Below are 15,597 nucleotides of genomic sequence, written 5' to 3' on the forward strand. Positions count from 1 at the left end.
AAGGTTCTTGGAGTCCCTTTCTCTCACTGTTATGTTATGCATTTGCTAGTTTCTTATTTATTATGTTTGATTAATGCTGATTAATATTTTTGCGGGGGGGGGGGGTAGGAGCTGAAAGCAACTCTATATGATTATTTAATTGTTCAACGTCTGGCAGTCCCTGAGCAGTAAAATCTGTCTGTGGTGCTCAGAATTATCCAGAGCACCCCTACTGGGACTTCCCCTTCTCCTGCTCTGTCCACTTCCTCCGCCGCTTATACTTAAGAAATATGATTTTGAAGACTTGAAAGTTTTTATAAACATTTGATATTTATATTAATTTGCATTTTTATTATTCTGCAGATTGTTTCTTCAGAGACATTGGACTCTGCATCCTTTTGCTTTCTTTTTAATATTTACTGAAAGAGGAGGTGCTCGCAGAGTACAAAGTATAACAGACTTTTCCTCCCAAAATTGACCTTTATTTTCATTGTCTAAAAAATGATATTTTCATTGTCTAAAAAAATCAGTAATAAAAATACTAAAAATTATCTCAAGAACATATTTTGTATTGTTTTAAAGTTTTTAAAAATCCATTTTGTAAATATCTTAATATTCAAATATGTTAAGCAAGTAGTCTGTGCATTTGCATTCTTCAGAGAATACGTGCAATGAAGTTGGTTAGAATCATAAGCAGGAATTTGGAAATCAACCTGGCTCTCTGATTTCACTTGACTTTTTTTTTTCTTTTAGCTAGAATGAGAGAGAGACAGGGACAGACAGGAAGGGAGAGAGATGAGAAGCATCAACTCGGAGCTGGGGCACCCTAGTTGTTCACTGGCTGCTTTCTCCTGTGTGCCTTGACTCGGCGACGGGGCTGGGCGGAGGCGCTAGCCGAACCAGTGACCCCTTGCTTAAGCCAGCTACCTTAGGCTTCAAGCCAGTGTGGCCTTTGGGCTTCAAGCCAGTGGCCTTTGGGGTCGTGTCTGTGGTCCTATGCTCAAGCCGACAACCCTGTGCTCAAGCTGGATGAGCCCATACCCAATCTGGCGACCTCAGGGTTTTGAACCTGGGTTCTCGGCGTCCGAGGGAGATGCTCCATCCACTGTGCCACCACCTGGTCAGGCACTAACTCTTTATTTAAAAATCCTTATTCACTTCTTTTTCTCTATTCATAATCTATGTTAGAAAATAGCAGTCTATATTATCAGAAATAATAAATGTTAGTGAACTCACTTGAAAGTGTGTGAGTGGGGTGCTGCCTATACTTTCAGCCACGAGGGTAGGAGGGTCAGGACCCAAGTCTGGACCTGAATGATTATTACATAGTCCCCAAGCCTTTTGCTGGGCCTTGGTGCCATCACTTTACATATTGTGAGAAGAATGAAAGCATTGACTTAGCCCCAGAGTATAGTTGTGAACAAAGGTCCTTTCCCTTATGGAACTTGCATTCTGTTGAAATGTACTATATAGTAATTAAGGAATCCAAGTACATATTTTCTTGGATTTGAAAAGGTCTAGACAATTCCTCAAACCTTAATTCAAAATTTTCATCCCGTGTAACCAAATTTCTAGTCTGCCTAAACAAATGCATTTCTACAGATCCTAGCCCAGCAAAGAAGCTCATAAATACACTTAATTTAGAAAGTCTATTGTTTATATTGCATATTTTTAAGATCAAACTTTCTTTGTTTAAAAGTCTCTTTAGCCCTGGCCGGTTGGCTCAGCGGTAGAGCATCGGCCTGGCGTGCGGGGGACCTGGGTTCGATTCCCGGCCAGGGCACATAGGAGAAGCGCCCATTTGCTTCTCCACCCCCCCTTCCTCTCTGTCTCTCTTTTCCCCTCCCACAGTCAAGGCTCCATTGGAGCAAAGATGGCCCGGGCGCTGGGGTTGGCTCCTTGGCCTCTGCCCCAGGCGCTAGAGTGGCTCTGGTCGTGGCAGAGCGAAGCCCCAGAGGGGCAGAGCTTCGCCCCTGGTGGGCGTGCCGGGTGGATCCTGGTCGGGCGCATGCGGGAGTCTGTCTGACTGTCTCTCCCCGTTTCCAGCTTCAGAAAAAAGGAAAAAAAGTCTCTTTAATGTTTAAATATGGGCTGGATACATGATGTTCGTTTAACAAAAATTAGTATGGCTGGTATCTATGTTGTCAGATGCAAAAAGAAAAATGACCAACAATATGCCAATCACAGTTCTGAGTCCTTTTCTAGTAGCTGGTTTGGTGCTTGTAAGAGCACTAAGGATTTTGTCGGTCGCCTCATTTTACAGAACAGGAAATCGAGCCTTAGATAGGTTAAGTAACGTGACCAATGTCATATAACTGGTAAGTAGCAAAATCAAAATTTGCATTGAGGCAGTGTGTCTCCAGTGTGGTGTCTTCCCTGCTGCACTCAACCACACTGCCCCTCCAGCCTAAGCTAACAGCAGTCAAGAAATCTGAGCTGCATTAGCTTTTCTTCTCATTTGTGTGCCTCAGGTTCCCTTTACACACGAAACATTTCTTATGCCATGGGTTTCTCCTTATTTGTCAGAGCTGTACATTTTAGATGCAACAAGTTTTAGATTACAGGTGTCAGAGGCATATAATTGCTGCATATTCTTACACAGCGGGTAGGACAATATTCCGATCAGCTTTATTTCTTTTTGTTCTCATTTGGTAGAAAAGAGTAGTTGAACAGCTACGGAAGAACCTGATAGTAAAGCAAGAACAACCAGACAAGTTCCAAATACAGCCGTTGCCACAATCGGAAAGCAAACTACAAACAGCACAGCAGCAACCACTCCAGCAGCTCCAGCAGCAGCAGCAGTACCACCACCACCACGCCCAGTCTGCCGCCCCCTCACCCAACCTGACCGCTTCACAGGTAAAGTGTGGGTGGGGCGCCACGGGCAGCGGGGGGGGGGGGGGGGGGGGGGGGGGGGGGGGGCGGGGGGTCCACGTGTCATTGGCTGGGGAGAGCTCCGTCCTGTTTCAGACCATGTTAAGCTCAACTAGCTCTCAACAGAAGTTATTTTGGTTACTTTTTAATAGTGTAACTGAGATAAATCACTTGAAATTCATTTGCAGAAGGAAGTAACATTACTAAGGAACAAAAGTTGAATGACCTCCCAGCTGTCCAAAGAAAAGGAGGGAAAGGCAGTCGGGGACAGAGAAGATTGCATCTCTGTATAAGAACAGCGGGGAGGTCTTATTTTGAATTTCTGGAAATATAATTTGAGCTTGTCCCGGCGAGTCTGTGAGTTTATCTCCTCTGGAATTGTTTTTCTGGAATTTTTAGCAATTAGGCATGGAGATATTACAGGATCATTGCCCTCGCACCAGGTGGAAAGAGGCATTTAGAAGGGTGATATATTTCCATTATTCATGGAGACAAAGTATTCATTTCTCAGTTCATATTCATGAGACTAGGAATCTGTTCTGATGCTCTGAAGGAAACCTGAAATGGAAGCTGCGGGTCAGAACCAGCATCACGGAGTAGACGCTTAATAACATTCTAACTCGGTGTGGCTATGCAGATGATTTTATTGCAAAGGGCACTTAAACCAGCATACACTGTCAGGATAGTGAGGTGGTCCAGACACACAGAAAGGACATATTTGGAAGTGACATTCAATTAAGAAAGTTTTTCAAGTTTGATCACCACACACTTGATGTGTAATAAGGCACAGCTTTTAAAATGGGATAGTCAAGCAGCGGTTCTTGACCCTTGGAGATCACAGACCCCTCTAAGACTGTTGAAAGCTGTGGATCCCCTCCCCAGAAAGATCCACATTCACACTTAATCCACTCACTTTTGCATCTGATTTCAAGGACTTGGTCTTTTGAAACTTAGGTGTGGATATCTCTGACCCACCAACACCAAGCCTTCACTGTATCTTTATATGTAAAGGAAAAGATTATAGTTTACTTGGCTCTTCACTGTTTATGGACATTGGGCTGGGTCATAAACAACATTTTGCAAGTGCATTCCTTATAAAAATCTAAAGATTACTAAAGATAGTTAACATTTAGTAGAAGTTACTATATATTGGCACTCTCCTTAGTGCTTTACTTATATAACATACACGTACACAATCAGCCCAACCCTCATAAGGAAGGTGGTGGTTGTTGTTCCTCTCTCTCTTTTTTTTTTTTTTTGTGATAGAGACAGCGAGTAAGATCAAGAGAGGGACAGATAGGGACAGACAGACTGGAAGAGAGAGAGATGAGAAGCATCAGGTCTTCGTTGCAGCACTTTAGTTGTTCATTGATTGCTTTCTCATATGTGCCTTGACCGGGAGGGGGGCCTATAGTAGAGCAAGTGATCCCTTGCTCAAGCCAGTGACCTTTGGGCTCAAGCCAGTGATAATGGGGTCATGCCTATGATCCCACGCTCAAGCTAGCAAACCTGTGCTCAGGCTGGTGAGCTCGTGCTCAAGCAAACCTGTGCTCAAGCTGGTGAGCTTGTAAAGCTGGCGACCTCGGGGTTTCGAACCTAGGTCCTCTGTATCCCAGTCCAACGCTCTATCCGCTGCGCCACTGCCTGGTCAGGCTGTTTTCTTTTTCTTTTTTTTTTTTTTTTTAAGATAAGAAAAATAAGGCACAGAGAGAGTAAGTCATTACCTAAAATCATGTGGGTCATATGTGGGGGAGCCAAGATTTGAACCCAGATGTTCTGGCTGAAAAATTAGTCCATTCACTACTCTTCTATACTGTCATACAATACAAAAAAAAAATTAACTGTATAAAATGCCAAAGAAGGAAAAAGAAGAATCCCTGTTATGAATTAGAGCAGCCTACAATTTTGCCCTAATCTCCGCCCCAAGGGTATTTGAAAATTAGGTGTTCAAACTGACTTGATTTTTAAACCCCCGGACCAGGACCTGTATTTCTTCTGAAAGATTTCTTACCAGATTACTTTGTTGGACTTTTAAACAGAGTCGGATTAGGTTGTTCTCTTTACAAAGTACAGTTTGATCAGAAAATGTTTACATGGAAGGAGTATGATAGACTTCCTTATTTCCTGGCACATAGGAATTTTTTTCTCTTAACCCATGGAAACTTTCTGTTCAAGTAACATTCCATGTTGCATAAATGAGAGAAAATACTTAAGTAATACTCATTATAGCTCTTCCCTTTCTGGTATAATCTGAGTTATGTGTTGCTTTGAGGTTATGATGGTGAGGAGCCTAAGGCTACCCCCAAAACAGTGTTGTGAGGCATCTCTCCATCTGTAGCCCACCTGATACATTTGATTGATTTGGTTAAGCTTGCTTTATGTTATTTTGTTTTATGTAATACAAATGTTTAATGTTAGAAGCTAAAAGATTCTCTAGTTTTTTGGGTTTTGTTTTTATAGTAAGCAGTCAGTATTTATTGGGTACTCTCTGTATGCTAGATTCTGGTACACAAAGAGGTAATAATGGCCCCTGCCTAGAATCTTGTGTACAATAATTATTTTCATTCATTTTGTAAGTATTTATCAAGCCTTTACTATTATATGCAAGCATTGTGCTAGGCAACAGAGAGAGTAGATTTCCCAAATAAGACAGAATTCTGTCTTCATTAATTTAAAAACTTCAGAGAAGAGGAGGAAGAGGTGAACAGCTGACAAAGAAGAAAATGGAAGTACCAGCAAAGTGCTGTGGAAAGACCAGAGGACAGTCATTCTGAGTGGAGGGAGCAGTGAGAACTTCATAAAGGAGGTGGCGTCTGAGCAGCGCCCTGACGATGAGTGAGATCTCAGTGATGGGTGGGCAGAGAAAGAGCATCCCAGGAGTAGAGAGCAGTGTGAACAAAAGTGTGGAGTCAGGAAAGGAAATGCGGCCTGGAGGAGAGGAAGACCTGCGTGGCTGGAGCAGGGATTTCAGGAAGCCGTGGTGAGGGAAAGAAAACCATAAGGGTGGGAGGGGGCTGGCTTGTGGGGGGCCCCCAGTGCCTGACAGAACCTTTGGGAATATTGGCAGTCGTAGGGAGTCATTAAAAGTTCATGGGGTCAGGGACAAATGAGAGGTTGTGTGTGGCATATATTCAATATCTTAAGTTCAGAAAGCAGTAACTAGTAAATAGCAATCACAGCATGGGCAGGGAAGAGAAAGTTGTTCATTCTGAGTCAGGTTAGGTATGGAGGCGTAGGGGGACCAGTTCTCTTTGCTTAGTTAACCCCCACTCATGCTTATATGTGTATTTTGAAATTTTTTCAGTAGACACGAAAAGAAAATGAAAAAAAGATAGAACAGTTGAATGTAGGTATACCCTTCAACTTCTATTCACAACCCTGTCACTTTTGATGATATAATACACATGTAAACTGGCACACAGTTAATAAAACCAAACAAAATAAACCCTACAGACAGAAGGGAGGGCTCTATCAGTAGTAGTCTGAGTGTGCCACAGTGACCTTCCATGCAAAATCAAACCGAGAAATAGTCTGAAATAGCTGTGGAAATTAATAAGAGCCCAAGTAATAATTCCTCTAAGTTCTGATTTGTGCACTGGAGTTTTTGTGTGTTTTCAATCGATACCTCATGCTGTGTAGATAGACAGCAATAATAACAAAACAAAAAAAATGAAAAGGATTTTTCAGCTTGTGCCTCTCGCCATGTAATTCTGTGTTAACTTCTAGTTCGTGCAGTGTGGGTTTTGTCCAAATTAAAGAGCCCCTTCATGAAAGTGTGGGAAACTGCTCTCTTCTCCTAAAGGCACTCATAGACAGCATCAGCCGGCCAAGGACAGCTTCCATAAAATTAATTTTCTTTGTTGTTAGGTAGCTTTCCTCTCCGCGTCTTTTATTCCCTCCTGCCAGAACAGTTCAGAGGTTTCATAAGGTTTGAACTTCAGAATTTTAGATTCTCTTTGTCATCTAACACTCCAAGAGCTTGTTATGTTCTTAATACTTAGAACAGAGCAAGCACCAGACCAGGAGAAAAGATCCAAGTAATACCTGTGTTGATACCTGGTGTCCATAAAGAGTTCGTAAATATGTTCTCCAGGAAGTTTTCCTTGCTACATGTACTAGATCTTGTGCCTGTGTATACAAAGAGTTTTATAGATGCTAGAATACATGTAGTAAAATTAGCCACAACTATTTACAAAGGAGAATAAAAATACTAAGCTAAGAGGTGAACAACCTTGTTAGGTTTCTGTGTTTAAGTGTTGCAGTCAATGGTAAGTATATAATTCAGGTGAGTTTGAGGTTTTACTCACTTTTTTAGAATTATTCAAAATATTGATAATGATTTACCTGAACCAAAGATGTTTCAAATAAAAGTATATTAACCTCCTTTAAAGCAATAACAACATGCACAACTATTCTTAAAATCCACATCTGTGAGTTCTCCTGATTAGAGCTCTATTTCCATAACCCATGGTAGTACCAGGATTGAATGCCATCTGGTGTGACTTGCTCACCACTTCAAAAGTTCTTTGTATTTAGATGTTTTAAATTGAAAGATAGAGCTAAATCACACTAGGTTAAAAACATTTACTACAAGTGTTTTTAATGTGAAGTCAGTCCTTGCTGCTACACTAGGTAACATTTCTAATGATTAGTAACATCTAGCTTTTATTTGGTTTTCATCAATGATAGAGAATAGATGGCCTGCTCACCCCTCAAGTGAATGAGTGCTCCCCTTTTATAACCGTTTCAAATTGGAGGAGGCAGTGGCCAGGAGACAAACCACTCTTGTGTTACGGACTTAAAGAAGAAGCAAAGATTTGGGTGGTCCTGGTGACAAGCATTCATCAGGGTTGCTGATTACGCTACGATGGGATAAACGAGGCCAAATCATGAACGTTTTGGCTAAAAGAAAATAAAAAGGTGTTAAGAAATTAGGGAATACATGCATACATGTATGTGTTTAAGGCAGAAAATGGAAATAAAGATTTACCTATAACCAAACAACTGAATACACAAGTACTTACATGGACTCTGAAATAGAAATGCCCGAGGGACTTTGTCCAGATCTGTCTCTGGGAGAGTAGGGTCCTGTTCCCTGGTCTGGAGCACTGCTGTCCAGAAGAGCCTGCAGCACTGTCGGAAGTCCCCACCACCCAACTTAGTAGTCACTAGTCACATGTGGCTGTTCAACACTTGAAATGTAGCAAGGTGACTGATGAGCTGATGTTTTAATTTTATTTTGCTGTAATGAATTTAATTTAAACGGCCATATGTGGCTAGTAGCTACCAAATCGGACAGTGCAAGTGTAAGGTAAGAAGTTAAAGGGTGGGGTAGTATCAACATCAGAACCAGCAAATGGGACCAGATAAATACCCACATTCCTAAAATGTCTGGGTCTCGAGTGACTGACTAGCAGTGCTAGGTAGATATGTGTGCCGTGTAACTGGCTCCTTTAATGACTCTAGTAAAAAGTCTAGAAAATACAGCTTCAAAGCTGCGGTAGCTCTTACAGAGCATCAGTCAGATCCTCTCGCCTCAGTCCATCCTCTGATCTATAAGACTTTGTGAAACTCAGGTGTTTGTTTCCACCTTGTCACGTTTCACTGGATCTTTGATCACTTCTGCAGCAGTTCTCCAGAGGGGAGATTATAGGTAGTGACTCATATCCCTTTGGTATCAGGAGCTGGTATTTACTGTACTAGTTGGTTTTATTATCCGGTGTTTGGATGTACGGCCTCTGAGGCAACAATTACACTAATCCTTATGTGAGGTTCCCTTCCACCTCTCCAGGGTGACGCTCAAGAGAAGGAAAAGCTACTGTCCTTTTATCCCTGCCTTTGTGTCACAGAGGCGGATAATCAGAATTATATGATGGCTTTCTTCCCATTGATGAGGTTGTAGCGATTAAGGGTAGAGATAGTGCATGCCTCATTGATTTGCAACTTCTACAAAGTTTAAATCAATCGAGAGCAAGCTAAGAATTAGGAAACCCAGAAGAAGTAAGTACAGTCTATATCTATAAACTTGCCCCATTCGTTGTTGAAAACCTTGTGCCCGTATTAGTTACAGTTATTACTGTGAGTTTGAAGCTAAATTTGAGAACTCTGGCAAACTAGCAATTGTCTTTCTCTGTAGTAAAATGTGTGCTATATGTACACAAAAGAAATGTTATACTGAGAAACTTGACTAATTATGAGAATTAATTGCTTTATTTTCTGCTGGGGGTTAGCAGCATATTGTTTAGTGGGATCACACTTCAGTGTCTTAATATCTGTTCTCCATGTCTCCTAGAAGACTGTAACTACAGCTTCTATGATTACCACAAAGACACTACCTCTCGTCTTGAAAGCAGCAACTGCGACCATGCCTGCCTCTGTTGTGGGCCAGAGACCTACCATTGCTATGGTGACCGCCATCAACAGTCAGAAGGCTGTGCTCAGCACTGATGTGCAGAACACACCAGTCAACCTCCAGACGTCTAGTAAGGTCACTGGGCCTGGGGCAGAGGCTGTCCAAATTGTGGCAAAAAACACAGTCACTCTGGTAAGCCAGCAGCTGCTACTCATGTGTGCCCACATGAGAGGGTTCAGGATATGCGTTTGTAGAGTATATCCGTTTCATGCTCCTGCTGGATTTCAGTCTCCAATACGACCACACCAGGTTCCCCTTTGGGGTTGGCTAGGAAATAGAGCTTTCCTACTGTCTGCTCAGATAACTAGAGCGGTGTCCTGGCACCAAAGACCAAGCCCACTCAGTGCGTTACCTGAGGTCCAAGCCTGACTTGGCTGGAGGGGGAAGACGCCCCCCACAGAGGATGCACACTGCTCCCTGCATCTCTCCCTGCTCTCCGCCGTCCTTGCTGTGAAACCGCAGTGTTTAGACTCTCTGGGGCTATGTTACTGATTTTGGGAAGCTCCCTACTGAATTCTTTTAGTTCATTACCCCTTGAAATTGACTGTACCCAGGAAGTACTGGAGTTCGTTGGGGTACTTTAAAAATATTCAAGAAACTCACAAATTAACAGTGTCCATGTCCATCAGAAAAGAAAAAAAAGGATCCCTTGAAAGAAGAAATACTTGAACAAAATTATTCATGTGGTTTCTAGGGTAAACCATTTAGAAACCGATATTCTCAGAATCTTGGGGAAGGATAGCCACATTGAGGTTTAAAAGTTTTCTCCTGAAATGGCAGCTAAGAGTTCTTGGTGGCTTTTGAATGATAACCAGTGGTGAGCGAAACTGGGGAGCAGTGAAGTGAAGCTTTGCCACTTACACCCAGGAGTCTTTAGAGAAGCAGCCGGGTAACTCGGCCAGATGCTGAGAGGTGGAGAATGCTCCATAGGAATAAAGCCATTCTCTGTGAGATAAAACTCTAGTGTTCGGAAAGGGCCCGTTTGGCCAGACAGGAACTTTGATTTTACTTTGGATCCAGTCCTGACTTTTAAAATACATAAGTGCAAGAGTTCTTGAGTGTCAAAGGAAATGGTCTTAAGGTTGCTGAGCCTGCATGTGCGACACTAGGTCCGTGAGGGAACGAATGTGGTTGGTTCGCTCTAAGGGGTGAAGCATGCCGGTGGGAGAGTTAAAACAGCTTCTTGTGATTAATTCAGGCGGTTAATTCCATAGTGAAAGCTTCTAGAAAATATTGCCTGATTCAGAGAACAGTGGTGCCGAAAATACTGTAAGAATGTCTAGCTTTGATGTTGAACATGTATTGTCCTCTCTGGTTTACTGATCTTTCTCTTTTCTCAGCAGGTTCAGGCAACACCTCCTCAGCCCATCAAAGTACCACAGTTTATCCCTCCTCCTAGACTCACTCCACGTCCAAACTTCCTTCCGCAGGTGAGCAAACCGCTGGCCAGCCCAGTGCGGGTTAGCGGGACGGAGGTCCGTGCTGGCCTCCCGCGCTGCTGCCACTCCTGTCGGCTCAGCTGCGTCCAGACCTAGCCGGGCCCCAGGTCCCAGCTGCTGAGCTCTGCACCACGAAGAACCGTACTTTGTCACCAAGGTTTCTTCACAGTGACCAGTGGCACTAGCAGGGGGCTGTAGGGAAAGGGAAATTTCCTACGTTAGAATAAATGAAGGGAACACCACTTTAAACCTTCCGATGTCGACTTACTGGAGGAAGTTAGCCAACACCTGCCTGCTGGCAGGGAAGGAAGAGAAGTGCCACTTTTCCCCAGTATGCCGAAGAGAGCAGGAAGGACCCAACCACCAAGCTGGCTGGTGGAAACCATCCAGTTCTACTCTGGAAAGTGAAGGTATTAGCATCACACCCAAACAGAGCCTTGCTTACGAAGACTTAGGCGAGGGATCTCCACCGGGAGCTTTCTGTGTAGACCCCAGCGACTCGGCCTGCCCGCGTGCTCTTGGGAGGGTTCTTACAGCAGTGGGGCTGAACTCGCCATCCTCGTGGCAGAATGTCGGGAGTGCCCAGTCTGGTCTCGGGGGGAGCTGATTTGCCTGGTGGGAAGGCTGGGAACGCCTATCTGAAGCCCCAGGTTTCAGGCAAAGAGGAAACAGAAAGAAATTTTATGGTCAGTAGCCATAAGTGATTTCTGGACTGCCTATATGATTTTAATTACATATCGGATAAGTTCTTAATAGACACCCTGCGTTTTCAAAAAAGGTACTAAGCACTATGGACATGCCAGTTTTCAGGACCGACAGTTCCCTGCCCTTAGAGAGCTTCAGACACATGTACAGCCAGTTACACCGTCTGTCATGGGAAGGACAGGGGAGTCTGAGAACAGAGGAGACCCAACTCATTCTTAAGAGTTATTATATAGGATATTTTCTGGAGGAGTTAACATTCGGCCTGGGACCTAAAACCCTAGTAAAGTTAGCCTGAAAAAGTTTTGGCGGAAGAATAAAAATGCCCCAGGCAGAGGGCAAAACATATGCATAAGTCTGGGATGGAGAAATGCATGCAGGCTTACAGAGCCAGACTGGACTTGGTGTGGTGGAGCACAGGGGGCCACGTGGCTGCCTCGGGCCGGGCCGCAGAGAGAGGTGAGCCTGGAGAAGCGCACTGGGCCAGCGCCTGTGGAATACTACGGGCTACATAGGAATGTGGGCCTCATCTCAGGAACTGTGGGGAGCCGTTAAAGCATTTTCAGAGAAGAACATGGCGTGATCAGATTTTTGTTTTAGAAAATTCCTTCTTGCCACTGTGTGGAGATAAGATTAGTGGTCAAGACTGGGAGGAAGAACAGTTAGGGTATTGTCAACCACCATAATAGCTACTGTGTAGAGAGTCCTGCTACGTGCCACTTACCGTGTAGGCACTTTACAGGGGTTATCAGTTTTAATCCTCACGACAACCCTGTGAAAGTAGGTATTGTTCTTTTTTAGGTAAGGACTCTAAGGCTTGGTTTATGTTTTTTAAATGGTGGCTCATGACTCATTAGTCGGCTGTGAAATGAAATTTAGTGGATTATAAGCAGAGTTTTTAAAGAAAATGAGCATAACATAATAGAAACTACTAAAGCACCTAGCACATAAATTTTGTTTTATTAAGTTTTGATTTTATAAAGATGGAGATAAATGTCTGTGTGTATGTACCGGTTACAGTGTGAAATGTATTTCCTGTATGTGCAGCGCCCACCACAGGGTCATCTTAAGTTTAACTAAAGTTTCAGACTTTAGTTAAAGACTGTCAAGGGCCACACTTGGCACCAATCTACACTGCTCACAAAAATTCAGGGATATTTTATAGCTTCATATTCATTTTGAAATATTCCCAAATTTTTGTGAGCAGTGTACTTAGAATGATATAGGACAGAAACTAGAACTTGCCAGCTCTTGCTCAGGATCAGACATTTTTCTTGAGTTGGGATCCCTACAGGAGCCCAGACAGCAGTCTCTACAGCTGTCCACAGATAGCTCAGGTGCAGGAAGATCAGGACGCGGGGGAGCCCTCTCACATAGAAGCCTTATGCTTCACAGAAGCCGCTGTATCTTGTAACAATTGCATAGGCATGGCTTTCAAGGTCCCCACAGTGGACATGCCCAGTTATGAGTCACCCCACTTCAGGAAGCCCAAAGTATGGTGTCCCATCAAGCATATATATATTTATAAACTTCCCTGTTCAGATTCAATTTAACAATAAGGGGTCATTTCTATTATAAGTAGTGTTGTCTGGTAACAGTTGCCATTCTTACCTTTATCAGGTTTCCAGGGGAACAGAGCTAGAGTGTTAACTGAACTTCAAACTCTAATGCGCAAGGGGAAAGGAGTTTGCCCATAGGGTCACTGTTTAGAAAATTTGAAAACTAGTGGCTTAGAGAGACCAGGTAAGTTGCCTAAGGTCCTACAGCTAGTAAGTGGTAGAACCAGGATTTGAACCCAAGCAAACCCCATGTTTTTAATCACAATTTTCTGCCACTGTTTCAGTAAGCCAAACATAGGATGGAGTGGTGGCAGTGAGGACAAAAAGTAGGAGATATATGAGAAGGATTTAAGAAGTAGAGGTGGAAAAGGAAGCATCAGAATTATCCTGAAGTGCTCGCTTTGGCAGCACATATACTAAAATTGGAACGATACAGAGAAGATTAGCATGGCCTCTGCGCAAGGATGATGCAAATTCGTGAAGCGTTCCAAAAAAAAAAAAAAAAAAAGAATTATCCTGAAGTTTATTTAGGAAAGGAAAGGCCATTTACTGAGGTGATGATTATAGGAAGAAGAGAAAGGTGGAGGAAGAAATTAGTAAGTTTTAGACATGTTGATTTTGAACCTCCTGTGAGCTTTCCAAGTAGAGAGGTCTGAAGCAGTTGAATTTGATTCTGAAACTTAGGAAGTGTCTGGTGTCCTGAGTTACAAGTGTGGACGTGTCCAGTACTTAGGTGGTAACCGAAGCCATAGGCTGGGCGAGAGCTCCCAGGAGGAGGGAGAAAAGGGGTGCCAGGACAAAATTCTGAGAAATAGTTATATAGTGTTGGATGGAGGAAGAAGAAGCCCACAAGGGAGACCGAGAGAAGGACTGGCCAAGACGCGAAGTTGAAGAGCCAGAGATGGGGGTGAACTGTGGATAGGAAGAAATTCAGAATGTGAATTAAGGCCATTGGCAGCTTTATTACCATACTCTGGGCACAAGTTCTGGGTGGGACCAGAATCTGGATTGGGCTTTTGACCTCAGCCTGAGGAGACGGCATGGTGTAATAGAGGGACTAGTTTAGAATCAGAAGAACCGCATTCTAGGGTAGCATTTGTATCCTCTTAAGAGCAGATGAGTCTTTTATAAATTATGTATCTTGAGATCTACAAAAATAATAAAACCAAAGTGACTATTAATCAATATTTGTACTAAATAACATTTCACATCTGTACTATGGAAGATCTGACAGTTACTTAGACATACAGGAAGTTTCTTTTAGTAATACGATAATTGTTCTCTCTTTCCCCGTAGGTGCGACCTAAGCCTGTGGCCCAGAATAACATTCCTATTGCCCCAGCACCTCCTCCCATGCTTGCAGCTCCTCAACTTATCCAGAGGCCTGTTATGTTGACCAAGTTCACCCCCACGACCCTCCCTACCTCCCAGAATTCCATCCACCCCGTCCGTGTCGTCAATGGGCAGACTGCAACCATAGCCAAAACGTTCCCCATGGCCCAGCTCACCAGCATTGTGATAGCTACTCCAGGGACCAGACTCGCTGGACCTCAAACTGTACAGCTTAGCAAGCCAAGCCTTGAAAAACAGGTACAGGCAAGAGTGTGCACCTGCTTTGGGCAGTAGCCGTTGAGGCTGGGCTATCTCTAAACACATCTTCTCAAGGGCTCTTTAATCTCAGCAGCATTGTCAGTAACCTGTTGCTTGTCGTGTGATAATTTATTCCAATTGCAAAAGAACCATTCTTACTGAAGGAAGTTGGGTTGCTTTTTCCAGGATCCCCTCAGAGGTGGATTCAGAGTCCTGTGTGAGTGCGCTCCCCCTGCTGGTTTTGAAGCAGAAATTCACAATGGGTTCCACTACCCTCGACCAGGAAGCACAGATGAGGTAGTGAACAGAAAAGGCCGTATTAGTTTCAGTCCAGTAAGAATCCAGATGCGGACAGGACTATGAAAGTCTGGAAGAATAAACAAAAGGAAAGGGATTTCACCTCACAGATATCCCCTGGTTATTGCAGATAATGAAGTGCCAAATGAAAAAGATTAAAATTTCTGGAAAGCATTCTTTTAACTCGGGAGGATACAGACATTTTAGCTCATATGTTGAAGCCTTTTGTTTATATTTTTAAAAGCAAATGTTCTATTAAAAAGATGAGGCTAGAGAAATACAGGTAACCTCTAAAAATACTTTAAGGGTTCTGTGATGGAAAGACTTAAAAGCAAGCTAAAAGGATTTATAGGCAGTCATCATATATTCTATTTAAGGGAAAAACAGTGATAAAAAAAAGAAGAATTTTGCAAAGAAAAGCATCCTCTTTTATAAAGTTGCTTTAAAAAGTCATTGACCTACTGCTGATTGCTCAAGTTTGAGTTCTCATTCATCTGAAAATAGTCTCTGATGATGGTGAATCTTCTGCTTCTGGGTGGCTGACTGATTCCAAGATGCTGGCCAGCTGGTGGGGCGCAAGCAGGCTCTCTGTGGCCCGGGCCTTCTTGCGCAGAGGAACCTTAGGCATGGAGCACCCAGCTTTCTGCCCGGTGGCTCCTGGGTGCTGCAGACCCCTCACTAAGTGTCTGGGCACCAAAATCTGATGCTCAGACAGCACAAGCAAGAACACACTTCTGTTTCAGGA

At 43.3% G+C, this 15,597-nt stretch overlaps 1 protein-coding gene and 1 non-coding gene across 11 annotated transcripts in view; both read left to right on the plus strand.

The window, feature by feature from the left end:
- The window catches only part of PHF21A (PHD finger protein 21A), a 178,805-nt gene that overhangs the window by 135,274 nt on the left and 27,934 nt on the right, over nucleotides 1-15,597 (plus strand). For 8 of the 10 annotated variants that reach the window (XM_066362589.1, XM_066362553.1, XM_066362597.1 and 5 more), the window contains 4 exons: nucleotides 2,635-2,838; nucleotides 9,146-9,397; nucleotides 10,606-10,695; nucleotides 14,262-14,555. In XM_066362589.1, the coding sequence (XP_066218686.1) occupies nucleotides 2,635-2,838; nucleotides 9,146-9,397; nucleotides 10,606-10,695; nucleotides 14,262-14,555 (840 nt within the window). The remainder of the gene's footprint in view (nucleotides 1-2,634; nucleotides 2,839-9,145; nucleotides 9,398-10,605; nucleotides 10,696-14,261; nucleotides 14,556-15,597) is intronic. The other 2 variants (XM_066362617.1, XM_066362607.1) reach the window with 2 other exon arrangements.
- LOC136390244 (U6 spliceosomal RNA) lies at nucleotides 13,358-13,462 on the plus strand. Its single transcript, XR_010748673.1, has one exon. It is a non-coding gene; the product is annotated as a U6 spliceosomal RNA (small nuclear RNA).

This window comes from Saccopteryx leptura, chromosome 1 (assembly GCF_036850995.1).
Source record: "Saccopteryx leptura isolate mSacLep1 chromosome 1, mSacLep1_pri_phased_curated, whole genome shotgun sequence".
Lineage (NCBI taxonomy): Eukaryota > Metazoa > Chordata > Mammalia > Chiroptera > Emballonuridae > Saccopteryx > Saccopteryx leptura.